The sequence below is a fragment of the Paramormyrops kingsleyae genome, chromosome 9 (genome assembly GCF_048594095.1).
Source record: "Paramormyrops kingsleyae isolate MSU_618 chromosome 9, PKINGS_0.4, whole genome shotgun sequence".
Lineage (NCBI taxonomy): Eukaryota > Metazoa > Chordata > Actinopteri > Osteoglossiformes > Mormyridae > Paramormyrops > Paramormyrops kingsleyae.
In genome coordinates, this window is record NC_132805.1 from 31,161,202 (window position 1) to 31,182,105 (window position 20,904).

Below are 20,904 nucleotides of genomic sequence, written 5' to 3' on the forward strand. Positions count from 1 at the left end.
TTTGTTAGACACTTCAATTTAAAATCCAGTGATTGAATATCCAGGTTTATGGAGGTGGGCAGGGGGGGTCCAGAGCCTCTTCCATACGCCCTGACAGGATGCCAACCCCCCAGCAGTGGAGGCAGAAGGCAACAGCGCTACCCAATGAACCACCATTAAAATTTGCTGGATCTCTAACTGAGAATGATATTCTCTTAAAGGCATATTCAGAGGTGGACATTTTAGGTCCAGCAAGCAAACATACAGACCAAGATTTCATTTCAACCAACCAGTTGTGTAAGTTTGTCAACATGCTGAGGGACACAAATATATGAGATGTACTTATTTATGTACTTATGAAGGCCTATATTCACTAAGAAAAATAATGAAGCCCTTAATCTGTCCACGGAATGGAGTAGCTGTACCAATGAATCCGCCGCCAGAATGGATGAGAGACCATGTGACCGCCAGAGGCTTTCAGCCGCCTGACTGCATTTAAGGAGCCGCTTTCCTGCTCTCCTCGTCAGCTGCATGCTCAGAACATCTCATTCACCCTTCCCCACATGTAAAATTCATTCCAAGAAAGGCCGGGTTTGGACAGAGAGCCCGATCAAAGCCCTGGTCAAACCATGAGGGAAGGAGGAGGAAGATTGTGAATTATATTATACTACATCGTAACTAGTGGTGTAACTTTCAAAAATGCTATAATCATCCCAGGCTGGACACTTTTTTGGCACTTCATGCTCTGATCTCTTGTATACACAGTAAACATTGTTTTAGCATAATTTGGATTATTAGGGTTACACAGGTCACATAAACAGCTTCCCAATTACGTCAGCCCATCATGGGGCATAACCCACTGAAGTGGCTCATGTGCTCCTTCACAGTTCGCTTTGACACGCTCTTTCTGGTTCGGCCTCACCAGCCTCTGTCCGGCCCGCAGGTCAGGCAGAACCTCACACCAGCAAGCCCAGGAAGAAACGTGCTTGGGATGTACGAGACACCAACATGCCACACTACACCGCCCACCCAGACGAAGAAAAAACCCAAGTGGGGCAGAGGAGCACCCCCGGCAGACTCACCAGGACGCGGTTCTCAACTTTATCGCCCTTGATCTCCAGCTTGACTTTCTTCTTCAGAGTCAGTTTGACCCTCCTGCCCACGGCATCCTTAATGCTCTCTGTAAGGAAAACGGGCACATGGAGATCAGGAAGACCGGCCAGACGGGAAAGACGCTGTCATTCACTTCGAAAATCCGCAGACTGACCACAGACGACTTAGCATCTTATAAACTGTATGCAGAACTCACTCACAAAAACTCCACACAGCCCAATCAAGGATCCTCATAACTTTAAAACCATCTTCAAAACACAAAGGGTCATGAGACATTTACAAGGAAAAGAGGAAGATTAAGGAGGTCTTACACTGTCAGATAGAAGGGTGCAGCCCTGGTACAGTCATGCTCTCCAAGGTACAAACAACATTAATGTGCCCCCAATGGTACAAAATTGTTAGTCAGAGTCCATTACTGTACCTTAAAAGGTACATTTACCTACAGCTAGTGTACAACTGGCAGAGCCTTGAGGGTACTAGTACAAGTGATTGTACCCTCAAAGGTACTAATTGGTATTTTTTCTGTAACAGCTGAAAAAAATCTGAGTTTTCCAAGCATTTTAAACTACTGATGGGCAAAATGATTCATTCAACCCAAAGTCAGGCAGAATTATCAACCACTAGTAATTAATGCCTGAATTTAACCTCAAAGGGAACCTACAAAGTGAAGTGGGTTTATTCTGACATTTTCTGGAAATACTATGAGCAGTTACCAAAACTGTTTGTATAATAATCACAGAAACAAACAGTGAGGCTTATATTCCAGAAGGCTGATGGCAAAAGCAGCTCTGCGACTCCGATTTCACCCTGGCTCCTCCTGTCCAAACGGTTCATAGAGTCCCACACTTTTTGGACACGTAATCTGGAAGTGGAATTTGGCCCTTGAAGTACAGACCAGTTCTGCAAACTGCAGTGTTCAGCCAGTGCGCAGTGACAAACCTGGCAGGAGTGCCAGACGTGATTTAATGGATCCACCTCCTTCGCAAGATCCCATGAAAGAGAACATTGAAGTAGTCAAACTCCAGCCAGCCATTAAGAAACCATCTACCAGTTTTTTTTCCCCTGATAAATAAAATATCAGCTTATTGTGAAGACTGACTCGTGATGTAGCTAAAACCTCCAACCAGCAACCTCAACACAACACCTAGAAGTCTCCAGATTTAGCTTCCAGTAACTCAAGTGTGAATAGAAAATCTGTCTGGTGACCACCCATGAAACAGCACAGATCTACAATAAAGACATAGTGCCATATGACGGGCAAACACACGCCACAATTTCACTTTCTTTTCTAAGCGACCCTGAATAGATTCTGCTGCTGCCTGAGCCTGAAAACAAAGGGACAAGTTGCTCACACTGGCTCTTCTTTAGTTTTCTCCCTCTTCCTGCAGGCCCTCTCTCGCCCTTTCTCTCTCTCTCCCTCCCTCCATCCAGGTAACAGCCAAAACCTATTCGCCGAGCCGAGAAACAACAATAAGCTCCAGCGCAGCCGGTTCGCTGAGGCCAACGGGACAATGCGGTGTCTTTCTTCTCTTCCTCACCTGTTTACCACATGGCCGTTTGTCTTATATGGACTTAACTGCTCTGCAAAGAAACGACAGCAGATACAGAAGCTGTGACATCGTGCGGTGACTAATTTACCAGCTGCGCCATACGAATCAGCCGTCCGGTTTAATTATCATAATATTCACATGTTCTCACAACATCAGCATGTTGATTTTATCTCACAATGTTCGCCTGATTTTGGCTTTGCAGTACAGCGATTTCACATCGCAGAAAACTTCAAAACAAAACCCCAAGTTTGGTACACAGGTACAAGAAAAATATCTTGCCCTTTTCTTTTTAGATTAGTGTAGACGAGTTTTGACACAGTACCACCTAGGCACGCACATGATTTACAACTGATTTTTTTATGTACCGATAGGTACCGATTTACTGTCCTGTCAGCAGTTTGTCCCTTTGGTGTCACAGCAAACGGCAGCAACACGTTGGCCCCTCTGCAGCAAAGCTATACGTGCGCGCGGAAATGCCTGCGCTCTACTGCACACTGAATAAATTCTCCAAACACGATTATCTTAGGAAATTACTCTCCTTAAGGTAAATGATGCACCGATGCATGAAGCGCTTGAAATGTCATCGCTAGTAGTGGTGATTGAGAGATATACTACTACCACTAGTTCAAGACCTAGACCGCTTAACCAGCACAAATAGTAGGATTTGGTAAGGTAGTTAATTACAAGGGGCTGTGCAGATCGAGGCTAATAAATAACAATAATAATATAATTCTGTTTCAGCAAAATTCCAACCAGCAGGCGTTAGGCGCACTACTGCGGTCGATAATGAAATGAGTAATTATCGAGTAATGAAAGGATAAACAAATATTTAAAAGCCTAATATTCCATCAAGGAAGAATCCGATAAACACTTCCTCGGGCAAATTCTGGAAATTGTCAATTATTTGTGATTTACATCCAGCTCTTCATCAGGATCACACATAGAGGGACGCGTGTATGTGAATTGCATATAACAGTATATCCACGACATTTTCATAATAAAACTGACAAATGCACTGCTTGTACAACATTCTTCCACTGGGTAAAAACTGCAACAATAGCGATAAGCGCTGTATGCATGAACACGGGCGATAAGCACCGCGGAGTCTTTACCAAAATAAACGAATCAAGTGTAAAATTGTTAAAAAATAAAATAAAATAAAAATCTTTTTCTTACCAAGCAGGTCTTTGGGAATATCGGATGTCTCCTCGCTCATTATGTCAATTCTGTCCCGCAGATTATGTCCAAATTAATGGTATCCAAAGAACAAAAAATACAGTCGGACTACATAAAATGTAGGTGACAAAAACGGGGCAGAAATACTGGTGCTGTATTTTCAGGCTGCGTTACATGTTTCCTTCCCTGCGAGATGTTGGGACGCGGTCTCCGCACACGCCTCGGCGCATCTCTCCTCACTCCCGGGCACCTTACAATGAGCACAGCGGCAGATGTCGCGCATGGAGCAGGAGCTGGGCGGAAGACTGGAGCCCACTTACAAAAAAGGAGAGAAAGGGAAAGCAGAGGGCTCACCTCGCGAGAATGAGCCGGCGGAAGGATCACACACCCTCGGCGGACCCCACGGCACCGCGACACGGGGCTGATAGAGGAGCCCCTCCTCGCACGACGCCTTTCTGAGCCGTAAGCGGTGGGGCGCAAAGCCGAAGCTCTACAACAGAGGGATGGTGACATCTACTGGTAGGACCGTTAAGTACGCGTCTATTCCAGTATCCATCCATCCATCTTCTTTATTATTATTTCTAGTACTACTACACAAAACAAAAATGGCATGGCATGAGAAATTGCTTTCCAAATATAATATGAGACAAGAAGATTCTTACAAGGAGGTAAACATAAGCCTATAATTGTGATAATTTGTTTTTAAAATATTTGCAAGCATATTGTGCACGAGTATAAGTGACTGAACCACAGGTATAATAACAATAATAATAATAACATTAGCACGAATAAAATAGTTATTACAGGACATATGAATTGTTTATGTATGGTCTGTTTTTACATTGTTGATTGCATTCAGTCTAGCCTTTGCAACAATTTCGCTGGAGAAATATCACACATTTGCACTTTTATTTTAATACAGGAAAAGACATGTGCGAGTAATTGGACCCTTGAAATGACATGAAAAGACAAAGTACAGTAATAATACTGTAAGCAGTCACATACAATAAGCACAAATAAATATATACACACACACACACACACATACATACACACACACACACACACAGTGGTACCTCATAACTCGAACTTAATCCGTTCAGATCAAACTCCAGATCAAAAAATTACACCTAAATATGTTTTTTTTTGCATTTAAACACTAAATGAACCGGATAAAACAGAAGAGCATATACTTTACTAAACACATCTAAGCACATTTATCAAAACAATAGTTTGTAAAGTAAGAAAATAAATGTATCCAAACAATGAATCCTGCCCCGATCGTCCGCTCCTTCCGTGTGCCACGCCCCCTCGTTAACCACGTTTGGAATCCCCGTGTGATCAGCTGTTTCTGGTTGTTGTCATTATACCCTATTCCTCAGAGTAACTGCATTTCCGTAATAAACGCCGCAATGGCTCTTGGGATCGGTTCGCAAACCGTTTGATTCACCGACCGAGTGTGAGGTAGGAGTGTTGATACATCACTCCTATCTCGGTTAGAAGATTGTCTGTTAGATATCCGGTGCTGGATGGCAAAAAAATTCCTAATGTTAAACACAGAAAAAACAGAAGTACTGGTGATTGGTCCCAAGGCTGCAAGAAATAAGTTTCACCACCTCAGCATTAGTGGCCTTCCTACACAACCTAACACAGTGGTTAGAAATCTTGGTCTTCTAGTAGATTCAGATCTATGTTTTGATGCTCACATAAGAAGTATTACTAGAACTGCGTTTTATCATCTACGAAACATAGCCAAGCTTCGTAAGATGCTCTCACTTCGTGATGCAGAAAAATTAATACATGCCTTCGTAACTTCCAGACTGGACTACTGTAATGCCCTCCTTTCTGGTTGCCCGTCTGGTTCCTTACATAAACTTCAGCTGGTACAAAATGCAGCAGCCAGAGTTCTCACAAACACTAAAAAAAATTTGATCACATCACACCAGTCTTATCCTCCCTTCATTGGTTACCAGTTAAGTCTCGGATTGACTATAAAATACTGCTATTAACCTATAAAGCACTGAATGGCCTTGCACCAGAATACCTTAGTGATCTGCTGACCACATACAATCCCCCACGCTTGCTTCGTTCTCAAGGTGCGGGATATCTGTTAGTACCTAAGGTAGAAAAAGCTACGGCAGGCTGCAGAGCTTTCTCCTATAGAGCTCCTCAGCTGTGGAACGGTCTTCCACCGGATGTGCGGGTTTCAGGCTCACTCTCAATATTCAAGTCTAGACTAAAAACACACCTGTTTAGTTTAGCTTATAGGGACACTAGTTCTAGCTCTAGCTAGCTTCTCACTCCCAGTTAAACCTATAGTGTGAGGTGTAGAGCTGGGTGGGGATCGGTGCCATTGGCTTTGGATAAACTGAATTGACAGCGCTGTCACTCTAGCTTCACAATTGCTTGTGGGATTGGAGTGCTGACATTTCAGGGACTCCCCATGCCTGCATTCCCACCTGCCTCTCCCTCCTACTTATGCTGCCATAGCCATATCTGCCGGAGCTTGCACATTGCACTTCATATTGCACTCATCTAGCTTTTAGCACTGCCTATAGTCTCCCTTACTTTGACTAATTGCATTTATTTCCCCTACTTCTCCTGGGGGGTGCTGCCTGGAGACCTCAATATATCAAGATGTCCAGCACACCCTGCAACATGTGACGTCGCCTCTAGCAATGACGTCCGTGCATCCAGCTCGTCGTTCTGCCAGTGTCATCTTCCTTGTATGACCCGCTCCCTGCCTTCTGGCTGCCTGGCGATTGGAGGGAGCGTTGGCACCGGCTTGCCATCTCCCCCCTGCTCCCCGTTTGTGTCTCAGATTTAACTGTATTTGACTCTCCCTGCCGGCCCCTGGAGGATGGGCTCCCCCTTTGAGTCTGGTCCCTCCCAAGGTTTCTTCCTTCTAGGGAGTTTTTCCTTGCCACTGTCGCCTATGGCTTACTCACTGGGGGCTTTGGGTGGGGATGCTGTAAAGCGCTTTGAGACAATGTAATGTTGTGATAATGCGCTATACAAAAATAAATTTGTTGTTGTTGATAGTTTTAACAGCTTTTCTGTTTTTTTTAAGTTCATCCAACGTGTTAAAATAAAATTTCAATTCCAATTTAAACTGGCATATATTAGGCTTCTTTGAGGACCATTTGCATTTGTGAACATAAAATTTACCATATAAAATAAACAGATTTAAAATAAAAACATAATTACCATTTAAGTTGTTTTTCCCATAATAGAATAGGAAATCTTTCCTATCTAAAATTTTTTTACAGCCAGACAATGTTTTAAACAGATGTTCTATCTCAATCCAAAAGTATCTGACATGTAAACAATCATAAAACAAGTGCGGGATGGTTTCTGTACAGATTCCACAAAAGGAACAAAGATCAGATATTTCATTTCTGTATTTCTTTTCGGACAAGATTTTGTTGTCCGAGTTGCCCCAGTGACGTAATTTCAACATGGCGGCTTACACACTCAACAGTAATTCTATTTTATAAATCTTTAAAAATGTTTATTTTGTTAAATGTATTGTTATAAATGTAATTGCACGTGTTCGATTTAGAGAATATCATATCATAACAGTATCCTAGCATGCAATATCAGATTTTTACCAGACTTGTTAGTGTCTTTGGTTTGTTTGTAGTTTGTTTGCCTCTCGAAAAAAAAATATCACTATGAATGTACTAAAATACTATAAAGCTTTTAATGCGGTTTGACTAGTTCGTGTTTCTTGTTTGTTTGTCTCTCGGAAAAAATAATCTCACTCCAAATCTGCTAAAATATAAAGCAACAACACACAGCAGCATGTTCATGGAGGCAGCCATGTTTGTTCTGAGATGTGGGATTGTGGGTAGCTCGAACGGGAGATTGTCGAACGTGAGATTGTCGAACGTGATGTCACTCAACTCTGAATTCCGAGAGAAAAACGGGTAATGCACCAAATAGTTGTTTGTCAGCCGCCATAAAACAGCAAGTAGAAGAAGAATAAGAAAAACGAACGCACCATAATTTGCAGTTGGTGTCGCCATTTTGTCAAGAAACGCGCATAAGATTCTGAAAAAATATTTAGACATTTTTTTTTATTCCAAGGTAAGATTATACAGTAATTCTTTCACGTTCGCGCGTTTGATATTCGCAGTTTTTGTTATCCGCGAGCAATTAAACGGGAATTATCCGAAAGATCGTAGAAACTCCCTACGACGACATGTACATGATGTAGAGTGACGGAGGCGTATTTCGAAATGGTGGCCTTTATCGCCATGTTATTAAAATTGGTCTAAAGAAAAAAAGGTTAAAATACTCTAGCAAAATTTGACTGTTGCAATAACATATTATTGTCCTGGTACTATTTAACGCTTTACTACTTTACTATTTTTGTGTGACATTGGTTGTTGTTGGAGCACGGCGTCTCCACCGGGTCCGTGGATGAGAAGAGATTCACAGCTGACACGGGGAGAAGTTGCAAATCACCGGTTTATTGTCTGACAGATTGCAATCCGGGAGCGGCCATCTGACATACATTCAGCATGTACAGGAGGAGGCTCTGCCATATGTATCAGCTGTATCCCTTTTAAAGCCCTTTGGGCATCTCCCCCCCCCTTTCTCAGTACCTTCTGTCTACGTGACAACCACATGTGTGACTCCAGCTGGCTCGTAGTTGTCCTTCTGGAAGGCTAAAAGATAAGTAGGGGCCGCTGATATTCTCTGTCGCCCCCCCTATCTGTTCCGATTAGGTAGCCTTGCCTTGCCGGCGCGCCAGTCAGTTCTCGTTTTGATTAATTACAGCCTTATAGAATCATTCCCTTTATTTTATTAATTATTCCCTCATTGTCTAAAATAAAATTTAAATGATGCATAATCCCCGCTTACAATTTTTCGTTCTAGCAACGTTTACCTAACGTAAAGATCAAGGTATGAAAACGTGCAAAGTATCCAGTTTTCCTGAACCGACCAGGGCGGCGTGGAAGAGAGTGCGTCACGATCATGGTTCCCGTACAAACTAATATGGAGTTTGACATGCAAACATGCAGAACAGACACTCTCAAAAACATTCAACTGACAAACACGTATTTATACAGATTACTAACTTGCTGTATGAGGAGGGCTGTTGGTACCTGCGTATCTGGTTTTTCGTACTGTCTAGACATTATACCAAGGTATACGGTATTTTAAAAAGCAGGGGGAAAGGGATTTACTCATCAATCCAGACACTAACTTCTGGAGGCAAATTTGCTTGAATACCTTTCGAATGAATCGGAACTCCAACCTGCAGCTATTACAGTACAAAATTTTACACAGAACACACTACACAGGGCAGAGGATGTTCCAGATGGGTATCAGAGATACTGACATATGCCTAACTTGTAAGACGGATGCACCAGATAATTACCTGCATGCTTTCTGGTATTGCACACCGGTCAACGAATTCTGGCAAAGGATTTGTGAAGACTTATCGACACACCTAGGGCATCCCATCCCACCCTCGCCCTCACTCTGCCTGCTTGGGGACCTCACTAACACTAACATGGACACGAATAAATCTTGCATGCTTCTCACAGTACGAACCGTTGCTAAGAAAACAATCCTTCTGAACTGGAAGTCAAAAGAGAATTTAAACATAAATCTGTTCAAAAATCTACTCTTGGATTATGTTTCCATGGAGAGGATGTCTGCCTGTAAGAAAAATCATTTGATCGATTTTGAAGACAGTTGGACTCCAATAATTAATTTTTTAATGTAATGTCGTCAGGGGTGGTGGGGCCTTGCCGTCACCGTCCCGGGTTGGGGGCTGGGTTGTTGGGGTCCTCTGGTGTTTCTCTTGGCTGAGGGTGTGTGGTCAGTGTCTCTGGGTGGCCGATGGCCTGGCCTGTTGGGGGCGGTGCGGGGGGTGGGTGGTTCTTGTGGGGCAGTTTTTGTCCTAAGGATTTAAAAATACTGTGGTATGCGTTATTACTGTAATACCGCCCAAGCCATGGCTAATAACTTTAGAACTGTCCATAAAAGTTTACCCGTTTTACTTCACTGCTTGTATTTGTGTTTGTTGCGATACAGCTGCCCTCTCCTGGGGTCTCATTTATAAAACAGTGCGTACACACTTAAAAGCAACGTTCGCTTTACAAATCACACTCTACCTGGAATTATGTGTACATGGATCCGCCTCATCTTCCACCCTCTACACACCCACATCCAACCATAAATGGTCAATGCAAAACACATCATGAATATTTAGGCATACAAGTTAAGTCCGATAAATATTTACTTATAATGGCAACCGAGAGGAAGTGCGAGAAACTTTTCTGAAACAGAAATCGAGGTGCTTGTTGGTCATATGGAGACTAGAACATTTTTGTTCATGGTCACTGCCGTGCGGTAACAAAAAATGCAGCGGAAGGCAAGAAGTGGCAGATGCTGTTAATCAAGTGAGCGCAGCAAACAGGACAGTACCCAGTTAAAAAAAAAAATAAATGGTCCGATCTGAAGGTGATTGCAAAAAAAGACGGATTTTAACCCATCACCAGTCATGTCCACCACTAATATATTTACATTTAAACAACTGCAGTGCAAGACTGCGCTGGTGAAATATTTCAAGTGGTCCGGATCAGCACAAAAATGAGAAAGAAGAGAGGAAAAAGAAGAACTGTTTCTGAAATGAGCTCTACTGTGGAGGGTAAAACAAAGAGGTAAGACAGAACCCTTGTGTGTCGTCACCTTTTTACAAGCAGACAAAAGAGGTAATTATTACAGAACTTATTACATTTTCTTGAGACTTCGGTGATTATTTTATTAAATTTAATTTCCTTCAAAAATCTGCATTTCTTTGTATTCCCTGGATGCTAGGACTGAATGATTTATTGATTTCAAACCGAAATCGCGATTTCAAACAACACGATTAATAAATCGCAAAGACTGCGATTTAGGAAATGAATTATACGACTTGTCTGACCCAGGGTTTAACTTTGTTTTATAAAGATTGGAAATCACTGTGAACTAGTTGCTGTTAAAAGCATAAAAAAGTTCCAGATCGCCACCTTCTTATCTGATGTTCTTACGCTCCTCGTATTGTGAAGGGACACACACAAACATACAACACAGATATATACATGTCCATCTTAGACAGACACATAGGACAGACACAAACATACAGGTCATACACAACACACACACACACACACACACCTGTGTGAAATTGTATGTGGAATTGGTTCCAGGAAAAAGAGGATACAAATTGCAAATCGGTTAAGAGATCTGCAGGCAGACATTGTCCTTCTTCAAGAGACTCATATGGCCAAAACATCTAACACATACATACCTTCCCACAGTACCCTCACATGTACTCAGCCTGCTACAATTCAAAACAAAGAGGCGTAACCCTATTGATTAATAAAAGTATAAACTTCACTGTTAACAATACTATAACAGATACAGAAGGTAGATTTATTATACTTAATTTATCTATTCAAAATATGGATTTCTGCATTGCTAGTGTTTATGGACCAATTGTTGATGACCCCTCCTTTTTTCATGCTTTCTTCACTTCACTTTCTGTTCACTCGGACTCCACACTTATAATAGGAGGAGATTTCAACTTGGTATTGAACACAGAAATTGACAGGCTCAGCACGGCAGTGAGTCAAAGGAGCTGGCAGTCTGCAGATATTCTTAAACAATACATGAATGATTTTGGTCTTTGCGATGCCTGGCGGTCACATCATCCCACTTCCAGGGATTACACCTTCTTCTCACCAGTACACCACTCACACTCTCGCTTAGATTACTTTCTAATGAGCAGCTCCATGATGAGGAACATCACAGAAACCCAGATACACTCCATCGTTATCAGTGATACATTATTTCTTATGGGGAAAATTCAATCACAACTCGAACTTTTTAGGATTCGATCCGGAGTTCTGAACGGATTAAATTCGAGTTCTGAGGTACCACTGTATTTAGCCCGACTAAAGTTATTCGGCTAATTAAGAAATCTAGCTTTCTGAAACAGTCCCCTGTTGTAATTGGATTAATTGTTAGCCATTTTTAGTAACATCAATTGATAACACATTATGCGGTTTTTAGGGTTACTGTTCACCTACGTCATAATAGGAGTCCTAGGTCTCAGTAGGACATCATGTCCTGTTGTCAGCTGTTCCGTTTCTAATAATGCCCAATTACACGCCAAAAGTTGTTTTTCAAAGGGAGTATATTATCGTTTCAGATATCTCCTGCTACCCTCCGGAAATTCGGTATCACTACAATTTCACTACCTTATTTGAAGAGGTATGGGGAAAGGTTGCATCTTCACCTTCCCCACCAATACCGGTCACACTGTCACCGTACCTCCAAATTTAAATTGTCCATCCTCCTCCTGAGTCCCATTCATGCTTTTGCTACATGTATCACATTATATGAATTATATTTATATTATGAGGATTTGTTTCCTCTCGCTGCCCACAGGGCCCCGATGGAGAGAGCAGGCTCACCTGCACCCAGCTGTGTTTCCATGAAGAGCGACTGGTCAATGGAGCATCCACCCAAATTCAGTGAGGGACCTTTTCCTCCAGATCAAAGGTAAACGTGCATTTAAACAAACACTGTTTGAAACACTCAGTGTCTCATTCGGAAGGCATACAGACACACGCAAGCTATGAGGAATAACCTTTATCATGAATTCATCATTTTTAACTTTTGCAAATCCCATCGTCTTTGAGAATTTAAACAGAAGTTCTATTTGTATAACTGTCTATATTCTATGTATCACATCTGAGGCAGGAGGATGAGGATTACTGTAAAGACTGACTTCCTGTGAGCTGGACTTGGAAACCTATTAATTGAAAAGTGCATTTTAAATTGCAATCCTCAGCATACAGCTGGAAAAAGCAGGTTCACCTGCACACTGCTGTATATCCAATAAGGACGAGTAGACAGTAGCTTGTCTTTCCTGGGATGGATGTTTCTGTTTTGATAACAAATAAATACATTCTCATGGACTCATGAGATCATGGTCAGACTAAGGCTTCAGTTTGAACACGTTCAGTGGAAAGGTGCCTGTTAATGAACTAGTTAATATCTTAAGTCATGATAAATGTATGAGTCAGTCATCTCAATGCATGATCGTAATAGTACTTAATTCCTAATATCATGCATGGTGGGTCAGTCATCTCACTTAGTGTATGGTGATAGTAATCTTTTTTACTTATTTTTTACTTTGAAACTATTTATACAGCACTTCTAGAATACGCAGTAGCTCCGTTTTAATGTGTCTATACTTTATAGTCTCTTCAGTGTGTTTTTCAAGAAGAGACATGCAGCAGCGCTAACCACTGCACCACCATGCATGCATGGTGCATCCTGTTAAGTCATGAGTCAGAAATAAACAAACAATTGCTGTCTTTGGCAAAAGACATATTTAAATTGTTGTTGATCCAGATCTGAATAAATGCGACATTTATGTGATAAACACGGGAACTTAAGTAAAGGATTTCATTTATCTAAATTAAAGCTAAACGCCTGAGACACGAAACCTAAACTGAAATTAAAACAACAAACTCCACATAATTGAAATAAAATTAATTTGTGGTTTCCATTTTTTAACTTCTGCTTTTGAGCTTAAAAGCCCACCTGAAGGTTATCAGCCTATATTGCTTTACTAGACATCCTGGCTCTAAATAGGTGGTCAACATAGCCCACGCTAAGCGTGTCAAATTGACCAAATCACTTACGCTCTCACGATATTAAACCATATTTCACAGAAAGGGTTTAGGTCCCTGTTTCTTAACCCAGACCTTGGGGACCCCCAAACAGTCCACGTTTTTGCTCCCTCCCAGGACACAGTCAATCAAGTACACTGAATACCTGGCAATTCTTAAATTAGTTGAGCCAGTCAAAATGGCGGAAACGAGTGAATTATTGTGTGAATTGGAAGAAGCATTACAGCAACTCTAAAAATCTGAATTTTTTGTTAAGTTCATCGTGAAGTGTTGAGTACTAGATATTGTGTGTGTATGTATGTATGTATGTATGTATGTATGTATCTGTTTATCCTTCGTGTTCACAGAGACCCCAGCAGGAGTCATCTGGTCCAGATGGAAAAGAAAGGAAGACAAAGAGGAGCTGCTTCTGAAATGAGCCCCTCTGTGGAGGATAAAACAGAGAGAGCTGAGAGGTAAGACAGAACCTGTGTGTGTTTGCATTTCTCTACAAGCAGACAAAAGACGCAGTAATTACAGAACTTAGTACATTCCATTGAGACTTCAGTGATTCAGCTCTATGGGTTAGATCAGGGCTGGGCAATCTTATCTGCAAAGGGCCGGTGTGTATGCAGGTTTTTGGGATAACCTGTAGGTAGAGGTGGGCGATACATCAATTTTATTGATTAATTCGAATTTACAGTTCAGGACGATGTGTTTTTATGAAAATTGAGTACCAAAAGCGGAACTAATGCAACGCGCGGTTCTTCACGAGTAAATTAGCGCGGCGCACCCAAACACTCTAGCGGATTTACAAACCAACAGGAGAAGTGCAGCTCCCAGCGAAATGAAAATACCTGCAGCACCAGCAAAACATCCAAAGTTAAGCAAGCAACCGTCCCTGACACGTTTTCGAACTGTGTGCCATATAAGAACGGGGCACGGTGGAAGGCGATAACAGACGCTGTCTTGCAAAAGACATGGTGTCCATACATACTGTGGAAAAGCCGGGATTCATTAACATGCTAAAAGTTTTTACAAGTTTCTAAAAGTGTTTACAATGGTGTGGTCTGCCATCTCACAAGCATTTTTTTTTGGTTAGTCAGATTTGACTTTAACCCTAAAACAAAAAAAAAAACAAAGTTAAAACTTGTTTTGAACCATTTATTTGTCATCTGTAGTTTGATTTTGAGTAGGGGAGGGGAAAATTGATTAAAGTCAAATCGGATTTATTGTGAAAAAATCTGAGATTTTACTTTTAGGTCATATCACCTAGCTATACCTGTAGGTCAGCTGTTCAAACCCAGGTGTAAGAACTCGTCAACCAATCAGTACTCTAATTAGTAATTTAATTAGGAAATTGCAGCAAAGCTACTTTGGGAAGTTCATTCCACAGCTTGCTACACTGCTGAAGCCTCTGCATGAGCCACTGAAGGAGAGCAAGTTGTGGTCAGAAGAGTCTGAAGCTGCAGTGAAGTGGGCAAAAATGGCACTAATGAGCAAGAGCGTGTCGCACATTTTGACTCGTCTTTCCCACTCCAGTTTGTCTGTGATGCTTCCCCATATGGATTGGGAGCTGTGGTGTCCCATATTACACCATCAGGAGAAGAGAAACCAGTAGCTTTTGCTTCAAGAACACTGAGCAGAGCCAAAATGTAATATCCACAAATTGACAAAGAAGAATTGCACAGTGATTGGGTCGGAATTCAAAAGTTCCGCACTTTCAGAGAGATGTTCACCCTAGTGATGGACCATCGACCCCGACATCCAGAATCGGTCAATATTCAGGAACAGCAGCCCTGGCTGTAAGACCCATACAGCACTAGATGGTACAGCTGGGTGCCCACAATTATGACAGCAGGTAGAGGCGGTCAGAGGCTTATGCCAATGTAGATATGCTTGTCCTGCCTTCCACTTCCTGATTGGCCAAAGGATAAGGGACAAAAGATCCTTTATTTCAGCATGGTGCCCCTGTGACAGCTCATCAGGTGAAGGGAAAGGCAAAGAGAGACCCTGTCCTGTCCAGGGTGTTGGACAGCATCATGAAGGGTGATGTGGGCGATGCATCCAATTGGATTTCGCAGGATCAGTCGAAGGTGCCATGGTACTGGTGGCTGTGGACATTCCTTCACAGTGGCCAGAGGTTGCTGTTATGTCCACCATCACCTCTGGAGAGACTATCCAGACACCGAGGGAGATGTTTTGCTACTTTGGCCTGTCTGAGCAGATTGTCAGTGACAGTGGGCCATCATTCGTATCTAAGGAGATGGAGGAGCTCCTGAAAGGCAGTTGCATACCCTCGAGTCCATACCACCCCTCCAGCAATCGATTGGCTGAGAGAATGGTTCAAGCCATAAAACATACTCACAAAGCATCCAGAATACAGTAGAATAGCCTTTATTGTCAATGCACAGCATACGGTGATGTTTAAAAATTGCTACTCCACTGAAGCATCGCATTGGTGCTTTCCTTCTGAAATAAAGCCATAGGTCACATGCAACCACAGCCACATCCCCACTGTATCTCAGTGCTGTCGCGGCACATCCCCAGTGTATGTCAGTGCTGTCGCGGCACGTCCCCAGTGTATCTCAGTGCTGTCGCGGCACATCCCCAGTGTGTATCAGTGCTGTCGCTGCACATCCCCACTGTATCTCAGTGCTGTCGCTGCACATCCCCAGTGCTGGAGGCTGAGTCCCCTGTCTGTCTGCAGCTGCACGCTCTCCCTCTACCGCATCGATTTCCACCTGAATCCCCTGCAGGGTGACCCCGTGTCTTAGACCTTGTGCAGTCTGAAATAGAGACCCCCACCCTGCCCCGTCCTGCCCCCAGACCAGAATAAATGGTTAGAGGATGGATGGATTAATGGATGGATGTTTGTGTTTTATTCACAGAGACCAAGTGAAAAGATGTAAAAATCCACATGAAGGAGATTTATCATCCGTCTTCAAGGTCTGTATTTCCTGCTGAATTTTAATTTCTTAAATTCAGCAGACATCTACAGATGGGGAATTAGTTCATCCTGTCAGATAGGGGTGGGCGATATACCGGTAGACTCGACAAACCGGTAGAAATTTGTCAACCGATAGAGATTTTGGTCTATCGTCTTAATCGCGATTGAGATCACGTGACGTTACACGTTGGGTAACCACGCAATACACATTCACTTCGACAATGGAAGAAGACGGTGAAGCGGTGAGTTTGCTTACATGTGACGAAACCAACAAGGAGGAGATTGTAAAGAAAAAAAGTGCATCGTCTGTGGTGTGGAACAGAGCGTGTGAGCGGAGCGTGAGCGAGGAGCGGAGCGGGCGGAATTTGGTCAGAGCGCGGAGCGGGTTTTCTAATTAAGACTGGAGCGGTCGCTTTGTCTCGCTCCAATTTCGCTCCGATAGCGCTCACACTACAATTCTGAGGCGTGCCCAAATCTACGCAGAATTCATCTGTACAATTATCAAGACTGTTACACAAATTGGCCGAGATGGAATTCGCAAAGTATTTCACAAAGGAAACTGATAAATCATACAAGTGTACTATTCTTATCAAACATATAGATGACAAGAATGTACAGCAAGAACAACAATGTGGTGAAACTGTTTCAGTGAGTAAAGATTCACTTTGGAATCACTTTTCTCAGAAACATGAGTGTGCTACGCGAACAAGCGGAAGCCAGAGCAAAACGCGTGCAAGTTTTATATGGTTGTAACTTGTAGCATATCAAGTCTATAAAGTATAAAAGCCTATAAAGTAAATATTGGTAATCAAATAAATTCGTTTTGTCATTCAAAGTAGGTCTAATAAGATTTTTTTTTAAATTTCACGTAACGTAAAATTTTATTTTAGAGACGTGCTGCATAAACAGAAAAAAATTGAGGAATTTAAAACGTGTCTGTATATTCTTTAGGCTATTAAACCCACTGATTCCTTTATTTTTAAGCCTATTTTTGTGTGGAATGCCATTTCCAAACCTGTCCGTTGTTGCCGATACGTTGCTTAAAAATAAATATTTTCTGTTCTGACTGGCAATGTTGCCGTTGCTCATATTTCTTTATGACATAAGGCTTCGGTTTAAGGTGACATTTGTTAGGCATGCAGATTATTTGTCCCTCTTTTAAATTGGAGCGAGCGTGGAGCGATTTGACTGGAGCGGGAGGACATTTTAGTGGAGCGAGGAGCGGTGTTGAGCGGAGCGGCGTAGTGCGAATTAGAGCGGAGGAGCGGGCGGAGCCAACAGCCTCGTGAGCGAGGAGCGGAAATTCTCACCGCTCCGCTCCGCTCATATGCTCTGGTGTGGAATTGGTTTGAGTATAGGAAAAGTGAATACGAATGAGACGAACGTGATTTGCAAGGTATGCAAGAGCACTGTTTTAGCAAGCGGTGGAAACACGTCAAACCTTTTCTATCATCTCAAATCCAAGCATCCAAACGAATATGTCAAAAAATGCAGTACAATACATTGCAGTAAACAGTATGGTTGTTTTTTTTTACTTAAAGTAATGCTGCAATTTTAAATAAAATTACATTATATAAAACAGTTTCTTTGTGTTTGAATTTTTTTTATGCATTTCCAGATACAAATTGCTATATTGTGATATATATCGTTATCGAGGTAGAAAATTGCTTCTACCGTGATAGAAGATTTTGGTTATATCAATATATAACAATATATAATTTCACTTGTTAATTTGCAAATATCTTCCATCTGACAGTAGGGGTTACTGTCAGATGGAAGATATTTGCAAATTAACAAGTGAAATTATAAATAGACATGAATGTAATGGGCCACGTGTGGGCTCAGTGGGCTAAGCCTCTGTGCCTGTGATCAGAAGGCCACTGGTTCGAGCCTGACTTTGGCATGTCTAAGTGTCCCTGAGCAGGGCCCTTAATTGGCTGCCCTTCTCTTACCTACAGAGAGCAAGTTGGGGGAGGTGTAAAGACAATTTCCCCATGGGGATCAATAAAGTATCAATTATTATTGTTGTTATTAATAATGCCGGAAGTAATACTAATTACACTGTGAATGGTTTTTATAGGTACTAGAGGAAAAAGCCCAAATGTTTCTGAAGGATGAGCTGAGGAGATTCAGAAGGTCCCTAGATCAGAATGACCCAGAATGCCCTGAGCCTCAGCTGGAGGAGGACAATGACCTGGACAGTGATGGTCAGATGCAGAAGACCTGTGGTAGAGAGGCAGCTCTGAAGATCACACTGTACATCCTGAGGACCATGGAGCAAAATGATCTCGCTGACAGGCTGGAGAAGAGTAAGAGCTTAATATCATTCTGTGTGTGTTTGCCACAGAAAAATTATGTATGATAAACTGGACTTTAATACATGTTTTTATCATCAATCAATTTAATTTCATTTAGGTTTGCTTGTATGGTAAAAATGCATGTTTTTTTTAAAGTTTGTGTATTTACCTCTCATTTCTTTTCAGGGCTTCTTCTGTCACGATGTCAGCGCAGAATCAAATGTAACCTGAAGAAGAAATATGAGTGTGTATTTGAAGGGAAAGCTAAGGAAGGTCAGGCAATACTTCTCAGTGAGATTTACACAGAACTCTACATAACTGAAGGTGGGACTGGAGGAGTCAATGATGAACATGAAGTGAGACAGATTGAAACAGCATCCAAGAAAAGGTCAACAGAAGATACTACAGTCAAGTGTAATGATATATTCAAACCCTTATGTGGGCGTGAGAAACCTATCAGCACTGTACTCACTAAAGGGGTGGCAGGTGTCGGGAAAACAGTCTCTGTGCAGAAATTTATCCTAGACTGGGCAGAAGGAAAAGCAAACCAGGATGTTCACTTAATATTCACTCTTCCTTTCCGGGACCTGAATTTGATTAAACATGAATACAGTCTGGTTGAACTGCTTCACCACTTTGTCCCAGAACTGAAATCATTTGAACCTTCTGAGCTGTTTAAGTACAAAGTCTTGTTCATCTTCGATGGTCTGGATGAGTGTCGCCTTCCTCTAGATTTTCAGAACAATGAGAGCTGGTTTGATGTTACAAAAAGAATGTCGCTGGATGTGCTGTTGACTAACCTCATTAAGGGGAATCTGCTTCCATCTGCTCTGCTCTGGATAACCTCCCGGCCAGCAGCAGCCAATCAGATTCCTCCTTAGTGTGTCCACCAGGTGACAGAGATACGAGGGTTCAATGATGCCCAGAAGGAGGAGTATTTCAGGAGGAAATTTACTGATCAGAGCCTGGCTAGCAGGATTATCACACATGTGAAATTATCAAGGAGCCTCTTCATCATGTGCCACATACCTGTGTTCTGCTGGATGTCAGCCACAGTCCTTGAGAGGCTTTTTGATAGTGGAGAAATGCCAAGGACTCTGACTGAAATGTACACACACTTCCTGATCTTTCAGACAAGTTTAAAAAATGAAAAGTATATGAAAAATGATGACATCAAGCTTAATGAATTCAACAAGGAATTCCTTTTAAAACTTAGTAAACTGGCTTTTGACGACCTTGAGAAAGGCAATCTCATATTTTATGAGCAAGATCTGACAGAGAATGACATTGATGTCACTGAAGCTTCAGTTTACTCTGGAGTGTGCACAGAAGTCTTTAAAGAGGAATATGGGTTGTATCAGGAGAAGGTGTACTGCTTTGTGCATCTGAGCATCCAGGAGTATCTCGCTGCTTTATACATGTTTCTATCAAACACATCAGCTGACCTGCTGAAGACTGCAGTGGATCAGGCATTAAAGAGCAAGAATGGACACTTGGACCTCTACCTCCGCTTCCTCCTGGGCCTCTCAACAGACTCCAGTCAGAATCTGTTACAGCGGCTAGTGGGACAGACAAGAACCAGCTCACATAACATTAAGGAAACATCCCAATACATCAAAAAGAAAATACAAGATAATTTATCTACAGAAAGGACAATCAACCTGTTCCACTGTCTGAATGAACTGGGTGACAATTCCCTAGTAGAGGAAGTACAAAGATACCTTAATTCAGGACGTCTGTCAGCAGAAGACCTCTCACCTGCACAGTATTCAGCTCTGGCCTTTGTGTTACTGATGTCAGATGAGGAGCTGGATGTGTTTGATCTGAAGAAATTCATCAGATCAGATAAAAACCATGTTTTGTTTGGGTGATTTTCTGTGTAGATCCAATGTGACGAGTGCATGTTGTGGACACGTGAAATGCACAGACCTCACAGAACAGGAAATTGACACCATCAGTAACCCAAACAAAACATGGTTTTGTATATGTTGTACATAATATGTAAAAACTAACATTGTGAATTTTATTAAGTTATTGTTTTATTGTTTATTAATAATTGTAATTTGTTAAATATTATGTTACTGTTCTATTTGATGTAATGTTTAAACTACACTAATAGTTCATTGTAATAAAATGATGTTGAACTTTCAACATAA

General features: G+C 41.9%; 2 protein-coding genes across 10 annotated transcripts in view; one reads left to right on the top strand and one right to left on the bottom strand.

The window, feature by feature from the left end:
* LOC111844975 (F-actin-uncapping protein LRRC16A-like) overlaps positions 1 to 4,296 on the bottom strand; it is a 75,150-nt gene extending 70,854 nt beyond the window's left edge. For 3 of the 9 annotated variants that reach the window (XM_023813997.2, XM_023813990.2, XM_023814021.2), the window contains exons 1-2: positions 3,819 to 4,296; positions 1,062 to 1,159 (exon numbers count right to left, since the gene is read on the bottom strand). In XM_023813997.2, the coding sequence (XP_023669765.2) occupies positions 1,062 to 1,159; positions 3,819 to 3,858 (138 nt within the window). In that variant the 5' untranslated portion in view covers positions 3,859 to 4,296. The remainder of the gene's footprint in view (positions 1 to 1,061; positions 1,160 to 3,818) is intronic. The other 6 variants (XM_023814014.2, XM_023814005.2, XM_023813953.2 and 3 more) reach the window with 2 other exon arrangements.
* Positions 4,297 to 7,673: 3,377 nt separating this feature from the next.
* LOC140577609 (NACHT, LRR and PYD domains-containing protein 3-like) lies at positions 7,674 to 20,904 on the top strand. The gene is made up of 7 exons (XM_072716764.1): positions 7,674 to 7,907; positions 10,378 to 10,498; positions 12,270 to 12,383; positions 13,870 to 13,977; positions 16,393 to 16,450; positions 18,532 to 18,760; positions 18,935 to 20,904. Exons 2-7 carry the CDS (start codon positions 10,428 to 10,430, stop codon positions 19,627 to 19,629), a joined length of 1,275 nt encoding a protein of 424 aa, XP_072572865.1. The 5' UTR covers positions 7,674 to 7,907; positions 10,378 to 10,427; the 3' UTR covers positions 19,630 to 20,904.